General features: G+C 38.9%; 1 protein-coding gene, 1 long non-coding RNA gene and 4 other non-coding genes across 10 annotated transcripts; 5 read left to right on the top strand and 1 right to left on the bottom strand.

Annotated features, from left to right (window-relative positions):
* Window positions 1-2,545: 2,545 nt before the first annotated feature.
* On the bottom strand, window positions 2,546-6,545 carry LOC111890315 (protein disulfide isomerase-like 5-4). Of its 4 annotated transcripts, XR_006190814.2 has the most exons (8): window positions 5,498-6,539; window positions 5,195-5,304; window positions 5,052-5,115; window positions 4,531-4,595; window positions 4,263-4,416; window positions 4,039-4,162; window positions 3,574-3,621; window positions 2,546-3,310 (listed from the first exon to the last, which is right to left on the bottom strand). XR_006190814.2 is itself a non-coding variant. In XM_042901321.2 (6 exons), exons 2-5 carry the CDS (start codon window positions 5,107-5,109, stop codon window positions 4,156-4,158), a joined length of 261 nt encoding a protein of 86 aa, XP_042757255.1. In that variant the 5' UTR covers window positions 5,110-5,115; window positions 5,195-6,545; the 3' UTR covers window positions 3,386-3,621; window positions 4,039-4,155. The 4 variants fall into 4 exon arrangements, 1 of the variants encoding a protein (XP_042757255.1); XR_008231766.1 differs by lacking the exon at window positions 2,546-3,310 and having other exon boundaries at window positions 3,386-3,621; window positions 5,052-5,109; XR_002849798.2 differs by lacking the exon at window positions 2,546-3,310 and having other exon boundaries at window positions 3,386-3,621; window positions 5,498-6,537.
* A 4,195-nt stretch (window positions 6,546-10,740) lies between these two features.
* Window positions 10,741-13,415, top strand: LOC111890294 (uncharacterized). 2 transcript variants are annotated; one of them, XR_002849791.2, is made up of 2 exons: window positions 10,741-10,890; window positions 11,568-13,415. It is a non-coding gene; the product is annotated as an uncharacterized LOC111890294 (long non-coding RNA). The 2 variants fall into 2 exon arrangements; XR_006190815.1 differs by having other exon boundaries at window positions 11,565-13,415.
* LOC111890317 (small nucleolar RNA R16) lies at window positions 11,208-11,295 on the top strand. The gene has a single exon (XR_002849802.1). It is a non-coding gene; the product is annotated as a small nucleolar RNA R16 (small nucleolar RNA).
* LOC111890318 (small nucleolar RNA R16) lies at window positions 11,373-11,461 on the top strand. Its single transcript, XR_002849803.1, has one exon. It is a non-coding gene; the product is annotated as a small nucleolar RNA R16 (small nucleolar RNA).
* Window positions 11,877-11,969, top strand: LOC111890322 (small nucleolar RNA snoR8a). The gene has a single exon (XR_002849808.1). It is a non-coding gene; the product is annotated as a small nucleolar RNA snoR8a (small nucleolar RNA).
* Window positions 12,083-12,169, top strand: LOC111890321 (small nucleolar RNA snoR8a). The gene has a single exon (XR_002849807.1). It is a non-coding gene; the product is annotated as a small nucleolar RNA snoR8a (small nucleolar RNA).
* Window positions 13,416-21,670: the final 8,255 nt, after the last annotated feature.

Below are 21,670 nucleotides of genomic sequence, written 5' to 3'. Positions count from 1 at the left end.
TTATATACTCTGTGATGATACTACAAAAATAAAGTCACCCAAGCCCCGGACGTTTCCGCCTTCTGGTTCGGGGGTGTGACAGACTCTCACCCGTAATCATTGCTCCCGGTGCGCTGCGTTTGCTACTCTGGCTATGCACATATGTATACATGCATTGTCGTTAAGGATTGGTACGAGCGGTGCCAATTCCAACAGATACACCTCCCAAATCTCACGTGATGTTTGCACTGGTCCCACCGCTTGACCAACATCACTCCAGTCTCAGTATACCAAGGTGTACCAAGACCATGTCCCGAGTGGTCGTCTATAAAAACCAGTCGGCTTCAAAGTTGGCTTAGGTGATTTATCCTATAGGTATCTTTCAACCCACTAAGTCATCATAATATCCGAATTGAGCATATACCTATGTCTAGGGTACTACCCTTCGCCCCGCTAGTGTGTTCCCCTTTTTAATTTAATAATGATTAAGTAAATAAGGAGTTACACTTTTACCTTTTCAAGTAATCATGTAAATATTATGAATTTTCTTTAATTAACATATTACATCTTTAAGGGTTATTTTCATACAAACATGTAATTTTATGAAGTTATTATATTTTACATCACACACTACTTCCATTCGCAACACATCAAAACTGATTATACAACTCTAGCATGCTTTTCCTAAAACATCTTAAATAAATATTTTCAAACAAGTATTAACATGCCCACATCACATAGTGTTCATACACATCACTCAAACTAGCATGATCCTAGCTCACATCTCACATCAACCAAAGAGGAATCTAGCATGCAACATCTTAGATACCATTACACATAAAACATTTCAACAATAATGGCATAACAATCAATCATCAAAAGGGGAATGCGACATCCTAGATATCATTACACATAAAACATTTCAACAATAATAGCATAACAATCAATCATCTAAAATGACACATGCATCCTAGATAACTATGTTCATCCCAATCCATCTAAGATATGAGATACTCCTAACAATATACTTTTAAAACCACAAAGTTGACTCACCTTATTTTCGATAAATGAAATCGCTCCAAATATAATATTGTCAGTCCTTAAATTAACAAATACCTATACAATACATAATATGTATATTAGTATAGCCACAACGATTAATCTAACATAAACAAATATGATATCCAATCTTATCTCGTTATTTGTTTATATTATAGTAGGGATGAGATTTAGAACCGGAAACCCGGACCGGAACCGGAATCGGACCGGAACCGGAACCGTTAGAACCGGAATATATAGAACCGGTTCCGGTTCCGAGTTTAAAAATTGGCGTTATCTGGGTTCCGGGTAATCCGGGTTTGGGTCCGGGTAAAACGGGTCTAAAAACCAGAACCGGTGTTTGGAACCGGAACCACTTTTAGGGCCGGAACCGGTTTTTGTGAAACGTTTAAAAGATGCATATCTCATTCGTTTCAACTCAGATTGACATGCGGTTTTTTCCAACATGTAGTTTAGAGTTTGTACATGTTTTTAGACTATAAATTTGCCATTTTTAGTTTTATATTCATTGACTTACAGTCCCCCAAAGTCGAGATTTTAAAGCTGGAAGTTTTTAGTTTTTTTGTTTTTTTGTATTTGGTGAAAGTTTTAAAACATGCATATCTAATTCGTTTGAAGTCGGATTGACATGTGGTTTTTTGCAACTTGTAGTTTACAGTTTGTACATGAGTTTAGACTTTAATTTTTGTCATTTTTGGTTTAACATTCAATGATTTACAGTCCTCCAAAGTCGGGATATCAAAACTAAAAATTTTCAGCTTTTCAGCAATTTGTTTTTATACTTTGTATTATGTGAAAATGTTAACACATGCATATCTCATTCGTTTAAAGTCGGATTGACATGCGGTTTTTTTCAAAGTGCATTTTAGAGTTTGTACATGATTTTAGACTATAATTTTGTTAATTTTAGTTTCATATTCAATAAGTTACAGTCCCCTAAAGTCGGGATATCAATATGAAAATTTTCAAAGTTCAATCCACTAAGTAGTAAGTAATTACCAAAAAATTCCGGTTTTTCTGAGTTTTCCGGTTCTAAACCCACTTTATCCGGTTCCAACCTACCCACTTTGATGTTTCCAGGTTTTCCGGTTCTAGCCCCACTTTACCCGGAACCGTACCCAGAACCGGTTCCTATATACCGGTCCGATTTCCGGTTCTACAAAATCCCATTAACCGGTTCCAGGTTTTCCGGGTCCGGATTTGGACCCACTTTCATCCCTATATTATAGCACCTAATTTATCAAAATACTGCCTATGCATATTTAGATTAGGTATCAAACAATTTAGTTTATGATTTAAGACTTCTAAAAATAATCTACTAACTAAAATATTAATACGTATTAATCCACCGCATGAATTGAAGTAAGATTAAAGGTGGTATCAAAACCACACATATGCTTTCTACTTACTTCTAGTAAACCATTTTTACTTATAATAATGGATTCAACCACTACGATCAAAAAAACTTAATGCTTGCGATTATAATTTAATAACCTTCCCATTGCTTATTATTATTATTTACTTCTTCATTTTGTACAATTCAGTTTATTACTTTGACGTAAATGACTACGTATAAATTACTACCTTCACATACTGGTTGTACTGATGCACGTCTAATGAAAACACCCTGATATATTATAGCCACATATACATGCCTTTACCGTTAGACTACTAAGACAAGTTATGGAAGGTACCTCATTTGACAGTAACTACTCATGCTTCAGTAAAAAAAACGTCAGTTTGGTTCCCATTTCAACGTTATACTTAACCCAAGAAAACCATATCCATATATACTACAAACACGTACACATGTGATCCACTACAAGAAACGAGACCTATAGGGACGACAAATGTCATCTCTATAGGTTATAGAAAGTCGTCTCCATAGGTAGTTGTGACGACAAGTCGTCCCTATAGTCTTTGTCGCTATAGCCCCGTCGCAATAGATAGCTTGGGCCGTCGCTATATATATCGTCGCCATAGATACTTTTTAGAGACGACATATCGTTTTTGTTGGTTCGGGGTTGTCATCCCATTGTTGGACCTATAGAGACGACACGTCGCCCCCATAACTAGACCTATAGAGACGACATGTCGTCCTCATAACTAGACCTATAGCAATAAAATGCCGTCTCTATAGATATTGTATATAAATTCCATTCAACTTCTATTTTTGGTTTACTTTTCCAGTTTTCTCAAATACAAAAAATAAATTGACCTTGCTGTCTACAACTATTTCATCTGTTAATCTTCCTATGTTAAAATTGAATACCTGAGACAATAATCATATAAAAAAAAGGAAACTTTAAAATGTACAAAATAAAACAGAATTTGACAAAAAGAAAAGAATTGATGATGAGACAACTTTTATCTTTGTGATTTTTAGAATGTACAACAGTAACCATATACAATAACTGTATATAGTCCCTCACTTAGGCTTTCAGCTTATTTGTGTGATTTTTTTTCTTAGAAATATTAATAACAAAGAAAAAATAAAATTAGAAAAGTCACATTAGCAAGTGAAGTTTTTATTACCAAAATTTCTATGTTTGCATTTCCAACCGAAAGGAAGTTATTATTCACCTGCAATTTGAGAAAAAAATAATAATCAGTTTTATATGAAAAGACAAGTCAAAGTTACAAATTTATATAAGCATTTACCGAAGAAAAATTATTAATATATGCAACATTATAATATACTAGGTTAATACCCGTGGGAACCACGGTTATAAAATAAATTAAATATTTATTGTAATAAATTAGGCAACATATATTACAAATCAATTTTTTGCTGACGTGTTTCATCTGTGTAAAACGGAGGAGTAAATTAGTGGAAATGTAATTAATGAGGAAAAACCAAAGACTGACAAGTGGCAAATAATTAATTTCAAACTCTAATTAATTGACACATGGCAAATTTACTACTCTTTTATTAGGTAAGGAGATGCAATATTATAAACAAAATAAAACTTATAGATGTTAGTGTGTAAGTGCACTTACAGGATGAAATCGGATACATAGCTGAGGGGCAACTCCGTAAATGACTCGAATGCAAAGGCCTTTTGGTATATCCCACACTCTCACAGTTTTATCCAGTGAAGATGATGTAATGTGAAGTCAAAATCTGAAATCAACATGATCATAATTAACAACAATAATCATTATGTTATGATATTTGGTAATAAAACAAGTAGCATTATAGCAAAATCTGATATTCGGTTTACATTCTTGACTCGATTCTACATCCGACTTCTGATGGTGCAGGCCTTTTTGCATTTTCTTCAGTTTTTCCAGATTTACCCTCCAAGGCCAGATGTGAATCCATTGCAATAGGTGCAACCAATTCTTCCATTGTCTGCATCAAAAGTTCTTGTAAAACTGCATACTCACAAACAAATATATACATATTAACAACATTTATCCCAAAAAAAGATTTATAAAATTAAAATCAAACATGAACGCAAAGAATTCATGACATTTATATTTGTATACCTTGTGAAATTCTAATGTATCTCCACCTGCTTTTCGAACCTCAACCATTTGCAATGAAGGTGCCACTTCAAAATTTTGAAAATAGCAATATTTTAATACATCATTTTTATATTAACATATATAACTTCCTTATTTTTATAACCAAAAAATTGGAAAAGGTTCCAGTTAAATAAAATAAAAAATAAAAGTATCCCTCTGTTGCAACAGATAAATGACCCTTGCGTCGAGTCTTTTCACCTTGAAGCTTCAACTATAGTGAAAAAAAAAATGTTTAAAACATTAAAATGTAATTTTAATGTTTTATGATTCATGCTCATGGTGCCCATTTTCATCCATGATTTATTTTTTAGATTCAAAACAGAGAGTAGAATATAAGAAATTACACATACTTAACATCACTGCCCTTTCAGAATATCTGAATAGATGGATAACCTTGTATGTTGTTCTTGATAACCTTGTATGATATATCTTTAAAGCATTGTATTCATCAAAATTAGGGCTCAAGGTTTAGGGTTTCTTACCTTCTACACAGGTCAACTTCTTCAGTGCAGTCAACCCTCCCCATAATGATACGACCATCTTTTTCTGGATCATGTTTGGGAACACAAAGGTAAGTTAACAAGTAATAACCATTTAGTGAACATCAAGTAAAAATGGCAATCACCTGGTTCCAGGACTACTCAGGTGGCTAGGTGGCTGCAACTTCATTCGATTGTCCAGCCTGGTAATAAAATTGTGATAAGCCAAATAACCTTTGCCATTGCATCTCCAATCCTACACACACAACAATTGTGCAATTCAAAAGCATAATAAACAAGTATGCATACAGGAATTGCACAAAAACCAAATCTCTATCGAATTTGAGTTTGTCTTCGTCATCATCGTTAACTTATATCCCAATTCCAGTATCAAATACATAATTGCTAACATATACCTCAATTATAGGTTCAAACACAGAATTACTAACCTGGTAGCCGGTGTAGGGCTTGTATTCAATAGTAATCGTAACTGGATGTGAAAAGGAAGCCGATATTCAGAATCGACGGCATTGAAACTAATCGACATTGATTAGCCTAATGGTGGTAACTAGCATGAGAATCCATGGAGAGAGGAAGAAGATGCACGGGGAGTGAGAGGTGAGGAAGTCGCCGGTGGAGAAGATATTGGTCGAAATTAGGGAAGGGAGAATCTCCGGTCGAGAGTAAGAAAGACAGATAGAGACTAATGATTGAGTGTGCGTGATCGAAACAAAGGAGGTTGTTCTCCTAATTTAAGTCGTAGAAAGATATGGGGATGACAAGTCCCTATAACCTTCCCCAAAACGCGCCTAATCCAGTTTCCTTCCCGCTTTAACATGGTGAAACCGCTGTAGCTCCAAAAGTCAAAAAAAACTTGTCAACTATATGGAGACGACATATGTCATCCCTGTAGACCTCGTCTCTATAGAGGTTTATTGTTGTAGCGTGACGACATCAAAAGACTCATTGCGTTTCCATTTTTTTCATGTATGCTCGTTCACATGTCGATCACTTGCATATGATCAAACGAATGGAGGCTTCTTGCTTCCAATCTCTTAGACCCGAACCCATGAACCATGAGCCAACAAGCTAGTCACGACACTCCCATCAGAATCCTATTTTCATCATCATATATATTGACCTGAAATTGCTATCCAGATCCTATAATTCCGATAAAATCGATCACAACCTGCCCCAAGTCACGTCAACTCATGCATATCCGTCGGAGCCTCCTCTATTTCTTTTCTTCTCAGCTTTTCACGTGGTTGAAATCACAGCCTCCAACCTTAGTCTCTAATCTTTTTACTTTGGTATCTCTTGTTATCTTTCCGCTGTTTCTTTCCATCTCTTTACTCTCTCTCTCTCTCTCATCTCTGGTGAAGTAACAACCAAAGAGAGGACAATGACAACTTAATTGGGTTACGAAACTAGAACGTAACTGTCGGAGAGAAGGAAGAATCGTCGTAAAGAAACAGATGGAGTATAGGTATTGATTAACGGCGCATGGTTGAATGTGTTTTAAGTGCAGTTAACAACTTTCATCCTCAAAGTTTCCCTATTTATCCCTTGTACACAGTACACCTTAATTGTGTTATTCTTATTTGGTAATTTGCATACTAGACCCTTCAATTGTCATGACTATGTCAATTAGGACTCTTTTTTTTCCGGTATATTGGCATAATGATCCCACTTTAATAGATAATTCATCCTTCTTAATAACCCTTTATACTAATTATTTTAAATATCAGCTAACTTCCCTTTTTATTTGATTCATTCGAATTTATAATCATAAAACCAAAATTGTTAACGAAAACTAATAACACAGTAATGGAACCTAACATTGTTAATAGAAAGATTTTTGGGTCGTTACACAAATGTTGCAACTCTAATGGCTTACAAACACCACTAGTAAGAGGATGAGAGGAGATAGGAGGGAATTCTCTTAGAAATCGACTCTACTAGGGTTAGAGGCAAGTGTAGGCCGAAACTCCAAGAGGTATGGTCCTTATATAGCTAAGGGTTGCTAGGGTTTTTTGGAGGAAACCCTAACCTCCTGTCTAAGGCTTAAGCAGCCCATGGACTCATCACCTAGAGGCCTTGGACGAAACCTATAGGGCCTCCCTGTAGTTTTCGTCCACTCCCATCTAAGGAGTCCAATAGCCCAGTTTCACAACTATCAATGATTTGCAAAACATTAATTTCTGATTAAATACTAATTAAATAACATGATTTCTAATTAATATATTCTTTTCATAATACATAAATAAATCAATTTATTGCTCTAAATAATAAATTCAACCTCTTTCTCCAAAAGTCATTCTGTCAAGTTGCTAGAGTGAAAGCAACCCAAAAGTACCATGCTACTATTAAATCAAGTACATATCAATTATAGTTATGGGCTTAGACACTTAATCCAATAGATTAGTGATTGAGAAAGTTGTTGATTGGGTTCCTGCAAGTCGGTGGGTTGATGGTTGAGTACCTTCAGGCCCCTGTGGTGTCGGACGTGATTCTTCGGGATAATGATGGGATAACGACGAGATCGGCGTAGCACCGTGAGCTTATTATTCTAGTTATTAGAGGGTGTCACGATGTATCTTGACCCAATGGTTGTATGACTCATATGGGTGGGACTCGGTAATCATTTGATTGAGACTCTTAAGTCTCGAATCGTTAGTCTTATTGGCATGTTTGGGTGATAATTGTTGGGAGTCAGGAGACTCAATGACCAACCGATTTGGATCATGTGGAAGTAAAAGTTTGTTGGGAGTATTAATTGTGCATCAGGCGTCTCTTGCTGAATGTTTACATTATAAACCCTGTTTGCTGGAAGACTGTTTATTAGGAGTTTGGTTACCAATATTGGGTATCAGTTCTAAAATCTCGAGTCATGTAGTTCGTTGTAAATGTCTCGAGTGATTTTTCAGGTAGATGTACATCTGAGCTGATGAGGGATTTGGATGCAACATGTGGTTCTTGGATTGACCATTATTATGCTTGTAAGAAATGGGTTGGCGATGACTTGTTAGGAAGTCAAGTATGTATTTAAGATTTTTGGGCACAATCTCCGTATTTGGGATTAGGTAAAATTCACGTTCGGTATATTTTGAGTATTATTTCTATATGGTTTGGTAGTGTTCCTAGTTAGGGAACTAGGGGAAGGTACGATATATGGATGACCAGCAGTCTTAGGGAATGGTTTCTAAAGATTAGACTGATGGGTTCTCGATTTCGCGGAGTATATTAATGGAATTGGTTTGTGGTTGTAGTTTTGAGAGCTCCCAATTTGAGTGGTTTTCACTGGAAGTTGGGTCTTATAGTTAGGGAAAGAAATATAGTTGTTGCAGTTGAGTATTTTCAAGTTATTAGGTTGTTTTTTGGCAATTATGGGTTACCGAGGGGTCTCTCGAGTTTTCTTTATAAGATGCCTTGATTTCGAAGTGTTTAGAGGAAGCTTATGGAATATGTTGGCATTGTTTTCAAAGATCCTAACCAAGATAGATTTCGAGGATGAAATCTAGTTTAAGTGTTGGGGGGGGGGGGGGGGGGTATAACATCCTGTTTCGAGAAATTTCTTATTCCATGATTGTTGACAATAAATGGATCAATTTAAGTCCTTGAGCTTAAAGGGAATAAGGTTTAGACCCTATTGGATGTGAATAATATTGGTTATGTGATCTAAGCCCTTACTTTGTGTTTTGGAGTCAAAGGGTAAAATGGGAAAAGTGATGTTTCAGACTTCTTTCATGAATTAAGGATTATAGTTCGCTATGTTTTAAGTCATAAGTAATTAGATAGGACCGTATGGCTCGTCAATACCTTTCCATGCATATAAAGACCGCCAAAAATGGAGTTGAAACGGACGATTTATGATTGTTTGAAGTTGGAATAGAATTTGGTGAAAACCCGTTCTCACGAGGTGAGGAGCATACACTCACGACGTGAGGAGCATGTTCTCACGATGTGACATGCAGGCTGTTGCGAGGTGAGAACTAGGCAGTCCAAGCCCACAAATTTTAGGGTTTTCTAGGTATTTAAAGGATGGTTCCGTGTTTTGGGATATTTTCCCACCCTCCATCACACCTAAAGCCTTTTTAGAGAAACCCTAGCCTCCTTTCACCATTTTGAGCCTCCTTTCTCCTTTCTCATCCATTTTTGGAGTTTTTGGAGCAATGTTTTCATGCAAGATTGATCATTGAAGCCTGGCAATTGAATATCTCAACTTTCACTTACCTTCTAGACCTTTGTAGGTTATAAAGTTTTAAGCTTTATTGTATTTCATCTTTGGATCTAAGTGTATTTGGTTTTTTGGTCCATATTAATGAGTTTTGAGTGAGAGTTGGGAATAAAGTTTGCAGCTTTATTACTCTCTAAAGTCCTGAGAGCATTATATATTTCAGATTTAGACTCACAAGTAGTTTTGATGTCATACATGGGATTTTGACATATTTCGAAGTTAACGATTATATTCAACCAGGTCTATTTCATCCATGAGTCTATTTCAACTCAATCAATGTTTTTCAACCGAACGAGTCTATTTCTGGTCTGTGCTTACGTTTTATGTTTAAAATGTTTTCATGTATTTCTGGTTTCAAAAGTTAGGGACCGACTTGATTGCACTGCATCCCCTGAAGATTTATTCCGCATTAACTGTTTATGATTTTACTATGATGTTTTGAGAATACTTTGACTCTAATCGTCTTTTGGAACAATGAATGAATGGTTTTGACTACTTAAAAATGAATTTTTTACTAAGTATATTTGGGATGTCTTTCAAGACCATCAAGATTTGGCAGTGATTAAACCGATGCGATTGGTATTGTGTAGAAGCCGACAAAGGCTAGGCAATTGATTTCTTCTTCCGACATGTGCTTCTAGGGAGATGATTGTGTATGGGATAACAAGAATTGAATATTTTTGAGGCGATGTGTCCCAGTCCTTCACTCCAGCATAAGGAACCGTATCAACACATTTTTTTGGACCGAGTCCAAGATTTGGATTAAGTCTAACCTTTTAGAAGATGTATCGACCATGCCAATTGAGTTTTTTCTGGACCCAGTCCACTTTGGACCTGATTAAAAAGCAAATCAAACGGACCCTAAATCAAATAAATTGCATGGTAGAAATTTGTTCTTCTGTGCTCAATATTTTTAATGTTGTTAAATCATTTTTATTTAACCTTTAAATAAAAATGGCTTTTTTTTACTATATGATTAAATGAACATTATTAAAAAATTTAAAACATTTATCACCATCATTTTATATATATAGAAAGATAAGTAGAAAAAAAGAAATAGAAAAGATGATTTTATATGTATAGAAAGATAAGTAAGAAAAAAAAAGAAATAGAAAGTTATGGTATGCAAACATGCTTAACTATTATTATTCAGACATTAATGTGCAAAACATTACTCCTCACATATGCTTAGCTATTAGTATTATTTTGACAGTTAGAATCGTATTAAATTAATCTCAAGAAAAAAAATGTTCCCGCAAATATTTAACAGCAATTCTACACATAAAAAAGTGTTGTCTTCACAAACATTTTCCTTGATAATTTTGATTATTTCGAGGGAATAAAAGAAATATGTATATTTTAGTAAATAATTGTCATTTGTTCCAGGCTTGAAGCCCATATGATGTTCACAACCAGGCCAACTTTTTGTTGGCCCAGTTAAGTATTAACGAACTGATGAACCCATCGCAAATGCAAACCCTAGCTACTGTAAACCCTATTTAATCCCCTATAACTCTCATACATTCAGCATCAAAAGTATTCAATCTCGATTGGTTTATTTCGGCGATCAACACACACTAAAATCAATGCCTATGCCTCTTCAAGGTAAGATCGAGATGATTCTGCTAATCAATTAGATTCTATGTCGTTAATTTCAAACATGTTTTCTCAAATTCTATCGATCTGTTTATCTATTTTGGAACATACAAATTTGCATTTGTTTTACCCTCTCTTTGGGATTAAAATCGAGATTATTCAAGGAGATATAACTGATGCATATAGCTAATTACAGGATGGCTTACCAACGCATTGCATTTCATTGGATTGCTTTAGTGTCAAATGGTCCTTCCTATATTCTTTCTCATTTCATAAAACTTTTCCTTGTTCTTGACATTTTTGTTTATTGGATTTGGAAACTTTGAATTGGCAAATGATGTAATTTCAGTTTTATGCTTAACACACTGATTAACCCATGGTGACTAAAAACTCCGCTTATTATCTGATGCCAAAATCTTTTCGTAATTCACTTCTAAAGTAAATTAATTTCACGATTGTATCACGGTTTTTAGCTGTTTTTGTTGGATTTGGAAGGCAAATGATGCGACACATCAATCTTATACTACACACTGAATATTTTCATGTAGAAAACAACTCTCAATTATCTTCTGATGCTTTCCATGTTTATAAACAAATGATTTTGGTTTTGAAAAAGTACTAATTTTTTTGTAATTTTATCATTCAATTTACATTGAATGAATAATTTCGATGATGTGATTCAGCAGACGGGCGGTCTGAAATGATGCCATGTTGATTGTCTGCATAATATCCTCAACGAGGATTCGAATTCTGAGATTTTTAATGTAAGTCGATTGTAGACTTTATTTGATTCTTTTTTCGTGTTCAATTTTAATGATTTTTAAATTTTCATGAGCTGCTGTGATGAATATGCAATTTTTATATGTCTGGACTTATGAGACACTGTCTTTGAAATGATGCGCATACTTTCTGAGCTTCAAATGATCAATTTAATAACAAAATCGTATTTTTATAAAATTGAAAGTAATTAAATCTTGATTTGGATGTTTAAATGAAGGGCTGCTGTGATTATAAACAAAAAGATTTAATATCTGAATGCTATTTCGATGGCATGATAGACTCTTTTACACCCATAGAATATGAGCACCCATATCGTAAACTTGTTATATATTACTACTATATTAATTTTTTACAATTTGGCCACTTTTTATGTCACTTGTTCAATTTCAAAACATTTAAATAACTTTGGATGGGATTTGTAAATGTTGCAGTGATTATAAAAAATTCCTCGTTCTGAATGCCATATCTATGGCATGACAGACAAATTTACAATAGAATATGAGCAACGTCTTTTGAATGAGTTTTAATTTTTAATCATTTATATTTATATGTAAGATAGTTGTGTTGTTTAATTAGAGATTTTTAAAGGAAATGATAAATAAGAAAGGACAGTAGTTTTATACAGTATTACTGCCCTTGTTGTCAATTCCAAAAGCCTATTGTAATAAGGTGGTGTTTAAAGCTCTTGTTTTCAGTTTTTACAATTCAGAGTTACGCACACCTCCAAATTTTAAATTTTAAAAACTACAGCTCCCCAAATAGCAAAAATTCTTTGAAGACAACAGAACCTCAAATAGCAATTGACTTCCTACAAATCTTAGCTCTGGATTTAACATAGCAAAGTGAATTAAACAATTCTTGTTTGATAGAGATAGAGATTAATCTTCTTTTAAAGTTAAGACTGGTTTTATTTAAGACTGGTTGTGAGTCACTAAAGAATTGTGTATGCTTAAATCTTCGACTAAGAACCCAAATAGAAACTGATTTAAAGAACAATTGGGAAATCCATAATTCAAGAAAGAGCAAGAAGGAAATTGGTAATTCAAGAACTCCTTTGAACCATATGATTTCATGCCATTACACTGAAAACATATGATTTCAAGAACAAAAACAATGAATTCGCAAACAAAAAATCATGAAAGCCACAAATCAAAACTAGAACATATGAAATTGAGGTCATATATCCAAAACAAAACATTCAAACCCGTGAATATCAATATGAAAAGAAGTTATACATCTTTTAAGGTAATATCGCCAGCAATCCTTTGATAAGCAGACCTGAGGGAGGAAGAAGATGAACTTATTGAAGATGAAGAAAACTCAAACCTAGAAAATGAAGATGAATGATTTCAAACTGTCATTGTAATTCTTTGGAACACCGCCGGATGTTGTTTCCCCTCCCCCAATTTAACTTGTATTTTCCTTGGCATCTTGAATTGACGGTCTCTCTCTCCATGATTGCTCCATCACAATGAATTTCTTTATGGTGATGGAATGGAAGTGAATTGTGTTTTACCCGGTTTAAGAGTATTTTGTTGTAGCATCAACAAATGACACTCCATTTAGACATTGATTATGTTGCGAGTCTGATGACTAGTCCTTAACTTAGGAATGTGAATTAATTGAAGATATGAACGCAGTAGATGGTGTTTATGGTGATAGAATGAAAGTGAATAGAGTAAGGTGATGTAATTGGGTTGTGTAATTGGGTTGTGTTATTGGAACGCCTAAGAACTGCCCCTCTTTTACTGTTATTGGATGTCATACGCTATTGAGTTGTGTCCCGTTACGACTGCCATATTTGTTTAACGTTGTTTTTTCTTCTTTCACTAAAAACGCCGGTGTGGTTGTTGCTCACACCGACCAGCCTAACCCTGTAGGTAACATAAAATTTTTATAGGAAACATCAACAAATGACACTCCATGTAGGCATTGATTAGGCTAAGAGTGTGATGGCTAGTCCTTTTCTTAAAAGGAATGAATAAATCGAAGATAAGAAAAGAGTACATGGTGTGTATGGTGATAGAAAGGAAGTGAATAAAGTAATTGCGTTGGACTATTGTTTTTTTACCCTGTTTAAGAGTCTTTTGTAAGTAACATCAGCAAAATTTTTGTAGGTAACATAAACTAATTAATATATACAGGTTTCCTTGGGCTGGACGGAGATTGGCCCTCGAGTGCAAAGGCAGAAGGGAGCTTGACTGCAAGACCCACCCGTCGAGCAGGGACGAAAGTCGGTCTTAGTGATTCCTATGGTGCCGAGTGGAAGGGTCGTCGCTCAACGGATAAAAATTAATCTAGGGATAACAGACTGATATTCCCCAAGAGCTCACATCGACGGGAATGTTTGGCACCTCGATGTCTCCCGGAACTTATTTGAAGTGGCTCCCTTCCATGCCTCATTTCATAGGGAACCCCAAAGTGGCTCTATTTCATTATATTTCATCCATATCCCAATTTTATTCATTTAATATCCTTTTAGTGTCATTAACATATAATAGATGTCATTTCTAGTTTATATGATTATCAATCAAGTAAAAAGTTATTCTATGTACAAATTCTTACATCTCTTACTACTGGTGGGGTGACAACTAGTTTTGGTATGTTGGGGGATATCATCATTGCCGAACCCAATGCCTACATTGCCTTTGCGGGTAAAAGAGTAACTGAACAAACATTGAATAAAATAGTACCCGAGGGTTCACAAGCGGCCGAGTATTTATTCCAGAAAGGCTTATTGAATAATTTTTATGTCTATTACATCTGCACCCCCTGGGAGCGATAAGCCTTTTGGACCTTATTGACCAAAGAGATACGACTTTGCACTATAGTTAGTTCAGCACCAATCAAGAATGCCCAAAGAATTCAAGAATTCTTGTTATAGATTTGTTCCAACCCTCAATCCTAAAAAATCGCAATGAAAAGCGTCCATTGTCTAATGGATAGGACATAGGTCTTCTAAACATTTGGTATAGGTTCCGAAAGACTAGAGTGGCTGAAGCGGATTAATATGGAATTATTACCACACACTTATTTTGAATTTCGTTTGATTAGGGCAAAGTTCCTTAAAAACCGCTGCCTTTTTTAAAATATCATAAACAGTTCCTGTAGGCTAAGCGCCATTTTCAAAGAAATAGAGAATATCGGGAACATTTAAATAAGGGTCTGTTTGATTTGGGTCTGACCGGGTCTGGTCAGACAAAAATGGATGACTCAGTCAGATTAATGTGGATCAGTGTGTTTGATATGTGCAATAAAAACATGAGACTCGGTCAGCACCCTCTGACTCGGTCCTATTTGTTTTCTTTACAATTTTGCCCTTTGCATTACAGACCCATAACATTCCGGCATCACAAACCAGTCATATACATGCCCTGTTCACGGACACAAGAACCAGGAAACCTACCACAAACACTGCAACCCTTGTTCATTTGTTTAACCCCAACCAAAAAATTGCGTCTTCGTGAGAGAGAAGGAGAAGGAAGCACACTTTTACCTATTGATTGAGTCTAAGAGGAGTGAAAATTGTGATTGATCGAATAAAACAAGGATAAGAAGAGGGTGTGGGTATTTTGGTAATAATGTTGGATTCCACCATTGTCATCCTTGGATGAAGCTTCAAACATTTGTTCATTGTGGTTGCCTGGTTGTTCTTCCCACTGGAAGGAATGCTCCATCATCTCGTCCACCGGATCCCAAGTCCACTCCGAGCCCTTCCGATGTTGCCATTGCACCTTCACTAGCTCCACCCTCTTGTTTCTCAGATCCTTCGACTTCCGGTCGAGGATCGCTACTGGCCGCTCAATATAATTCATGATGTCATCGACTTGAATATCCTCTAAGGGTACCACTGCTGAGTCGTCCACCAGACACTTCTGCAACTGGGAGACGTGGAAGGTGTTGTGGATCTGGCTGAGTTCGGCTGGCAGATCTAGCCTATACGCCACCTTGCCCACTCTGGCTAAGACCCTGAATGGTCCAATGTACCTGGGGCCCAAGTTGCCCCGTTTCCTGAATCTGATGACGCTCTTCCATGGCGACACCTTTAGGAGAACCATATCCCCGACCTGGAACTCCAAGTCCGATCGGCGCTTATCGGCATAACTTTTCTGCCGACTCTGAGCAGTCTGAAGCCTGATCCGGACTTGCTGAATCCTCTTTGTCGTCTTGAACACTACATCGGTGCTCCTCATAACCCTCTAGCCAACCTCGCCCCAACATATCGGGGTCCTGCCCTTCTTCCCGTACAACATCTCGAAGGGAAGACGATCAATACTCGCATGATAACTATTGTTGTACGAGAATTCAGCCAACGGAATGTAAGTATCCCAACTACCTCCGAAGTCTAAGACACACGCCCACAACATATCCTCCAAAGTATGGATGGTTCGCTCACTCTGACCATCTGTCTGCGGGTGGAAGGCGGTGCTAAAATGCAGACGAGTACCCAGCTCGTCATGAAACTTCTTCCAAAACCTGGAAGTGAACCGAACATCTCTGTCTGAAGTCACCGACACTGGCACCCCGTGCCGCGCAACCACCTTCTTGATGTAGATATCAGCCAGCTTCTCGGCCGAGATGCTCTCCTGAATCGGAATAAAATGAGCGCTCTTAGTCAGTCGATCGATGACGAACCAAATCTAATCCACACCTCGCGCGGTCCTGGGAAGTTTTGTGATAAAATCCATCGTAATGTCCTCCCATTTCCACAGCGGAATATCTAACAACTGCATCTTGCCGTGTGTCCTCTGGTGCTCGGCCTTGACCTTCCTGCAGGTCAAGCACTGCTCCACGTACCATGCTATATCCCGCTTCATTCAGGGCCACCAATAGTCCAGGCGAAGATCCCTATACATCTTCGTGGCCCCAGGATGAATGGAGAATCGAGATTTGTGCGCCTCTTCCATCAGAACCTGGCACACACCCCCGTGGTACGGCACCTACACCCTACGGTGTAGTGTTAGTAATTGCCGGTTGTCGTAGTCGAAGGAGGAAACCTGCCCCATAATCCGATCGCTCTTCCGATGTTCCTCCTTCATGGCCTCCCGCTGGGCCTCCCGAATCTGCTCCAATAGCGGAGTCACCACTGTCATCCTTAGACAGATATCCCTGATCGGCGCTGCCTTGCGGCTAAGCACGTCGGCCACCACATTGGCCTTTCCCGGGTGGTAGAGGATCTCACAGTCATAATCTTTTACCACATCAAGCCACCGACGCTGCCTCATATTCAGATTTGGTTGGTCCATGAAATACCTCAGGCTCTTGTGGTCCGTGTAAATCGTACAACGGACCCCATAGAGGTAATGACGCCAAAACTTGAGGGCGAACACAACAACCCCAACTCCAAATCATGCGTCGGGTAGTTCGCCTCGTGAGGCTTCAGCTGCCTCGAATCTAGGAGTGTTCATTTGGATGGATCGGTTTAATCCGATCTGATCAAGTGAATCCAAATTAATTTCGGTTTTCAAAACGTAGATCCAAATAGTCCAAACTAAATTCAAATCCGATCCAATCCAACCAAAGTATAATTCGGTTGGATCGGTTTTTTACATTTCGGTTTTCAAGAATCAAGACATTTCAAAAAATATATAACTTTAGTATTAACTTACTCTATAATATAAACTAAAAAATATTGTTTAATTAATTGTGAACTAAAACTTATAAATAACTATCAAGAAAAATATATTATAGTTACTACTTTATAGACAAATTTTTTTAATAAGAAGTACATATTAAAGTATTATAATTGATGAAAAATTTTAATGTATTAAAAGAATAATTTAGTAAATTTATAATTTATTAAAGATATATATTAAAAAGAACAAAATAATAAATTGTAATTCAGTTTTTTTGGACTATTCGGTTTTTATTTTATAAACCAAAACCAATCCAAAATAATAATTCGGTTTTGCTAAAAACCAATCCAAAAATCCGAATATCCGAACCAAATTGTCCAATTGGACAATTCGGTTTTATCCAAATAGTGAACAGTCCTACTCGAAACATAAGAAATGACATGCCCTCTCTACATCAATACTGCGCCCAAACCCAAGATGGACACATCACAGTACACGACGAAATCTTCCATGCCCTCTGGCAGGGTTAAGATTGGCGTCTCGCACAATCTCTGCCTCAATGTTTCGAATGCAGCCTGCTGCTCAGGCCCCCAACGAAAGACCATGACTTTCCTCGTTAGCCTGTTCAGGGGTACGACTATCCTGGAGATATCCTGAATGAATCTCCGATAGTAGCCGGCTAATCCTAGGAAACTCTGAATCTCAGATGGAGACCTCGGAACCTCCCATCTCATCACGACCTCCACTTTGGCCGGATCTACCGAAATCCCGTTCTGGTTGACAAGGTGCCCAAGAAACTACACCTCGCGTAACCAGAACTCACACTTGGAGAACTTAACATACAAGTTCTCCCTTCTCAAGGTCTCCAGAACCTCTCGTAGATGCTCCTCCTGTGTCTTGGAATAGACCAAGATGTCATCGATGAAAACTATCACAGACTGATCTAGCATCGGCCTGCACACATGGTTCATGAGATCCATAAACGCGGCAGGAGCATTGGTGATCCTGAAAGGCATCACCACAAACTCATAGTGACCATAACGGGTCCGAAAGGCAGTCTTCTACACATCCTCCTCTTTGACCCTCATTTGGTGATACCCTTAACGCAAATCAATCTTGGAGAACCAAGATGCTCCCTGTAGCTGGTCAAAGAGGTCATTGATCCTCGGGAGTGGGTAGTAGTTCTTCACCGTCACCTTATGCAGCTCCCGATAATCTATGCACATCCGTTGCGACTCGTCCTTCTTCTTCACAAATAAAATCGGGGCTCCCTAGGGTGAACTGCTCGGTCTAATGAATCCTTTGTCTAACAGCTCCTGCTGCTGTGTAGACAACTCCTGCATCTCAGGAGGAGCCAACCGATACGGTGCCTTGGCTATCGGACCCGCACCAGGGACTAGGTCGATCCTGAACTACACCTGTCGCTCCGGAGGTATCCCAGACAACTCCTCGTGGAATACGTCCACAAATTCCCGCACTACGGGCATGTCTCCCACCGTCGCCCTACCCGCCTCCTGGGTATCCATAACGTAGGCGACATAACCTGCACAACCCTGCTAGAGGTAGCGCCCCGCCCTCGCCGCCGAACATAGAGATGGTCCTCGATGTGGCCTTTCGCCCTGAACCACCATCTCTCCCCCACTAGGGGTCCTAATCCGTACTGATTGTTGCGTGTAGTCGATCACTGCCTCATTGGAGCTCAGCCAATCCATACCAATAATAACCTTGTTCCCCCGCAAAGGTATGGGAACCAAGTCTACCAGGTAACGTTCCTCGAACAACCTCAAAACACAATCTCGGTAGACCTCTGACGCTCGTACCGACCGGTCGTCCGCAATCTCGACCTCTAGAGGGCAATCCAACATGCCCGAAGACTCCGGAAACTTCTTGTTAAGCTCAAGAGAGACAAATGATTGAGTGGCACCCGAATCAAACAACACCTGAACTAGGATACCATTCACATGGAACGATCCTAAGCAAGGCACATAATATATCAAAATCACAACGATATAACATGAAAGCATAAAATAAGAATCATACCCGTCACCACATTGGGTGCAGCGCATGCCTCCTCGGCTGTCATCAGATACGCTCGGCTCCGAACCACTGGAGCCTCTAACTTGGCCTTCCCGCCATCCACAACCTGTGTTGTCGCTGGAGTCGGCGCCACTGCAGGCGCCGCTGCTGCTGTTGTCAATATAGGGCAATTGGCCTTTTTATGGCCCTTCTGATTGCAATGAAAGCAAATAAGGTCAGATATCTGAATCGCAGGAGTCAGGGCAGTATAATCTCTGCCAAAATGCCCAACCTTGCCACACTTATAGCAGCCTGAACCTGGCCCAGTGCGACAAGCTCCCTCGTGTGACTGACCGCATTTCCCACAACGATCCTGCCCTGACTGGCCTTTCGGCCTACCATCGGATCCCCTGGGCTTCTTCCCCGAAGCCCCCATCGTCAGCCCCTCCGTTGCCTTCCTCTTCCGGATGTGCTCCAGATAAATTTTCCTCTCCCTAGCCCTGGTAATCATGGAATCCAGGGTAGGTCAAGCTGAGAAACTCACATGGTCTCGGATGTCAGATCGTAGCATGTCATGGTAGCGGGTCCTCTTCATGTCCTCATCACCCGCAAACTGGGGCACCAACAATGCCCTCTCCCGAAACTTGGTGGTGATCTCCGCCACAGTCTCTGTATTCTGTCTCATGTCCAAGAACTCCCTGGCCAACTGTTGAATCTCTACAGCTAGCGCAAACTCTGCCCTGAATCTGGTCACAAAGTCTGACCAGGTCATAGCCTGAATAGTCGAGGCTCCCAGAGAGTCGCCAACCGACTCCCACCAATCTCTGGCCCTGTCTCTCAAACACCCAACAACGAAACGGACCTTCGACCCTTCTAGGCAGAAGCTCGTCAGCTGCGCAGACTCGATGTCTGCGATCCATCTCCTAGCAGCAATGGGGTCTTTCATCCCATGGAAATCAGACGCACCACTCTCTCTGAAGTCCTTAAAGGACAGTGTGCGTGATCCTGACTGGCTGACCGCCATGTCACTCCTGAATGCCCTGAGGCGATCCTCCATCAGCTCAATGATCCCTTCCTTGATCGACCCGAAGATAAATGGCGTCGCATCAAGGATACCCCTCATGATCTCGGACGCGATGAACTCACGTAACCCATCATCCACATGCCCGGATCTTGCGCCCGAGCCCGGTCCTGACCCAGATGCTAAACCTCCTGCTCCATGTCGCGTGATCACCATTCTAAAAATAAACATACGAATGTCAGGGTAACATATACTTTTAGAGGTTCCACACACATTCCAATATTCCAGGTTCCGTCTAGGCCCTCCTTGATTCGAGTATAGGTCCTCTGCTTTCAGTAGTACGGGCACATACTACCTTCCACATCTACCCGTACTTTCCTCAAGGATTGCTTCGACTTCACCAAGCCCCTTTTACCGTTACCCGTTCCACTAACCTCATCCTAGGCTTCCCTAGGGCACTCTCCGACCTACCCTCCGCCATCAGCTGCACTAGGAGTCCCCACCACCTCCTCCTAACTAACTTGCGGATACTGTTACATATCCGTTCCTTAGCTAGTTGAAGATGGCCATAACCCCCACAGCACAAAGCAAGCAGCATTCGTGCATTGGGTAACCAAACCAGGCATAAGCTACACAGGCCATCCTACTGCTGACTAAGCAGTCCTAGCATACATCCCATACAATAAGCATATAAGGCATCCTCCCTAGACCCTTAGCCCTAACTAGCATGCATTTCACATAATCATATGTCAGGCATACAAGGCATCCTCCTAGATCCTTAGTCCTATTCTAGCATGCAGTTTTCTAAATCAAAACCAAATAACATAACATAGCAAGTATGGGTATCTTGGGGAAAACTTACTTGAGCCCGACCGGTCGCATGCATCACACACGTCGTCTTTCTTAAAATCCTTCCCTTTTAGATTTTAGAAAACCATTTTTCTTGAAAAAAATCTTTTAGTCCCTCGGTTTTGAGTCCAGACACCCCCGAGGGTGTGTCCGAATCCCTCAAACCAGGGCTCTGATACCAACTTGTAACATCCCAAAATTCAAGCCCGAAAATTTCATTTTTGGATTAATAATTTTTAAAACATTTTACCATAACATTGTCAGTAAGCAACACATTACAAAATCATAATGTTGTGTCCCAAACCATGTCATCAGAAACAATGAAAATCAGAGTACAATCCCAGAAAGTCCGATGCGGAATCATGTGTGTGTGCGTGATGCGATGCTACGCCGCCGGCTCCTTCTCCTTAGACGAAGAGGTACCTGAAACCAAAACTGAAACCGTAAACACAAAGCTTAGTGAGTTCCCTCATCATACCACATACCATACAATATCGTCTTTATCTTTCAACCGGTAACTTCCATCGGTATCTTTCAACCGGTAATC

The sequence above is a fragment of the Lactuca sativa genome, chromosome 4 (assembly GCF_002870075.4).
Source record: "Lactuca sativa cultivar Salinas chromosome 4, Lsat_Salinas_v11, whole genome shotgun sequence".
Taxonomy (NCBI): Eukaryota; Viridiplantae; Streptophyta; class Magnoliopsida; order Asterales; family Asteraceae; genus Lactuca; species Lactuca sativa.
The sequence above is the reverse complement of the archived record's forward strand: the minus strand, read 5'-3'. Positions and strand labels throughout refer to the sequence as shown.

Bases quoted from the DNA above. Each gene is read 5' to 3' on its own strand.
- LOC111890315 (XM_042901321.2), bottom strand. From the start codon at position 5,109: ATGGTCGTATCATTATGGGGAGGGTTGACTGCACTGAAGAAGTTGACC. The intron at 4,596-5,051 runs GTAAGAAACCCT...AAAATTTTGAAG, and splicing joins GAAGTTGACCTGTGTAGAAG to TGGCACCTTCATTGCAAATG. The intron at 4,394-4,530 runs GTATACAAATAT...CTTTTGATGCAG, and splicing joins ATACATTAGAATTTCACAAG to ACAATGGAAGAATTGGTTGC.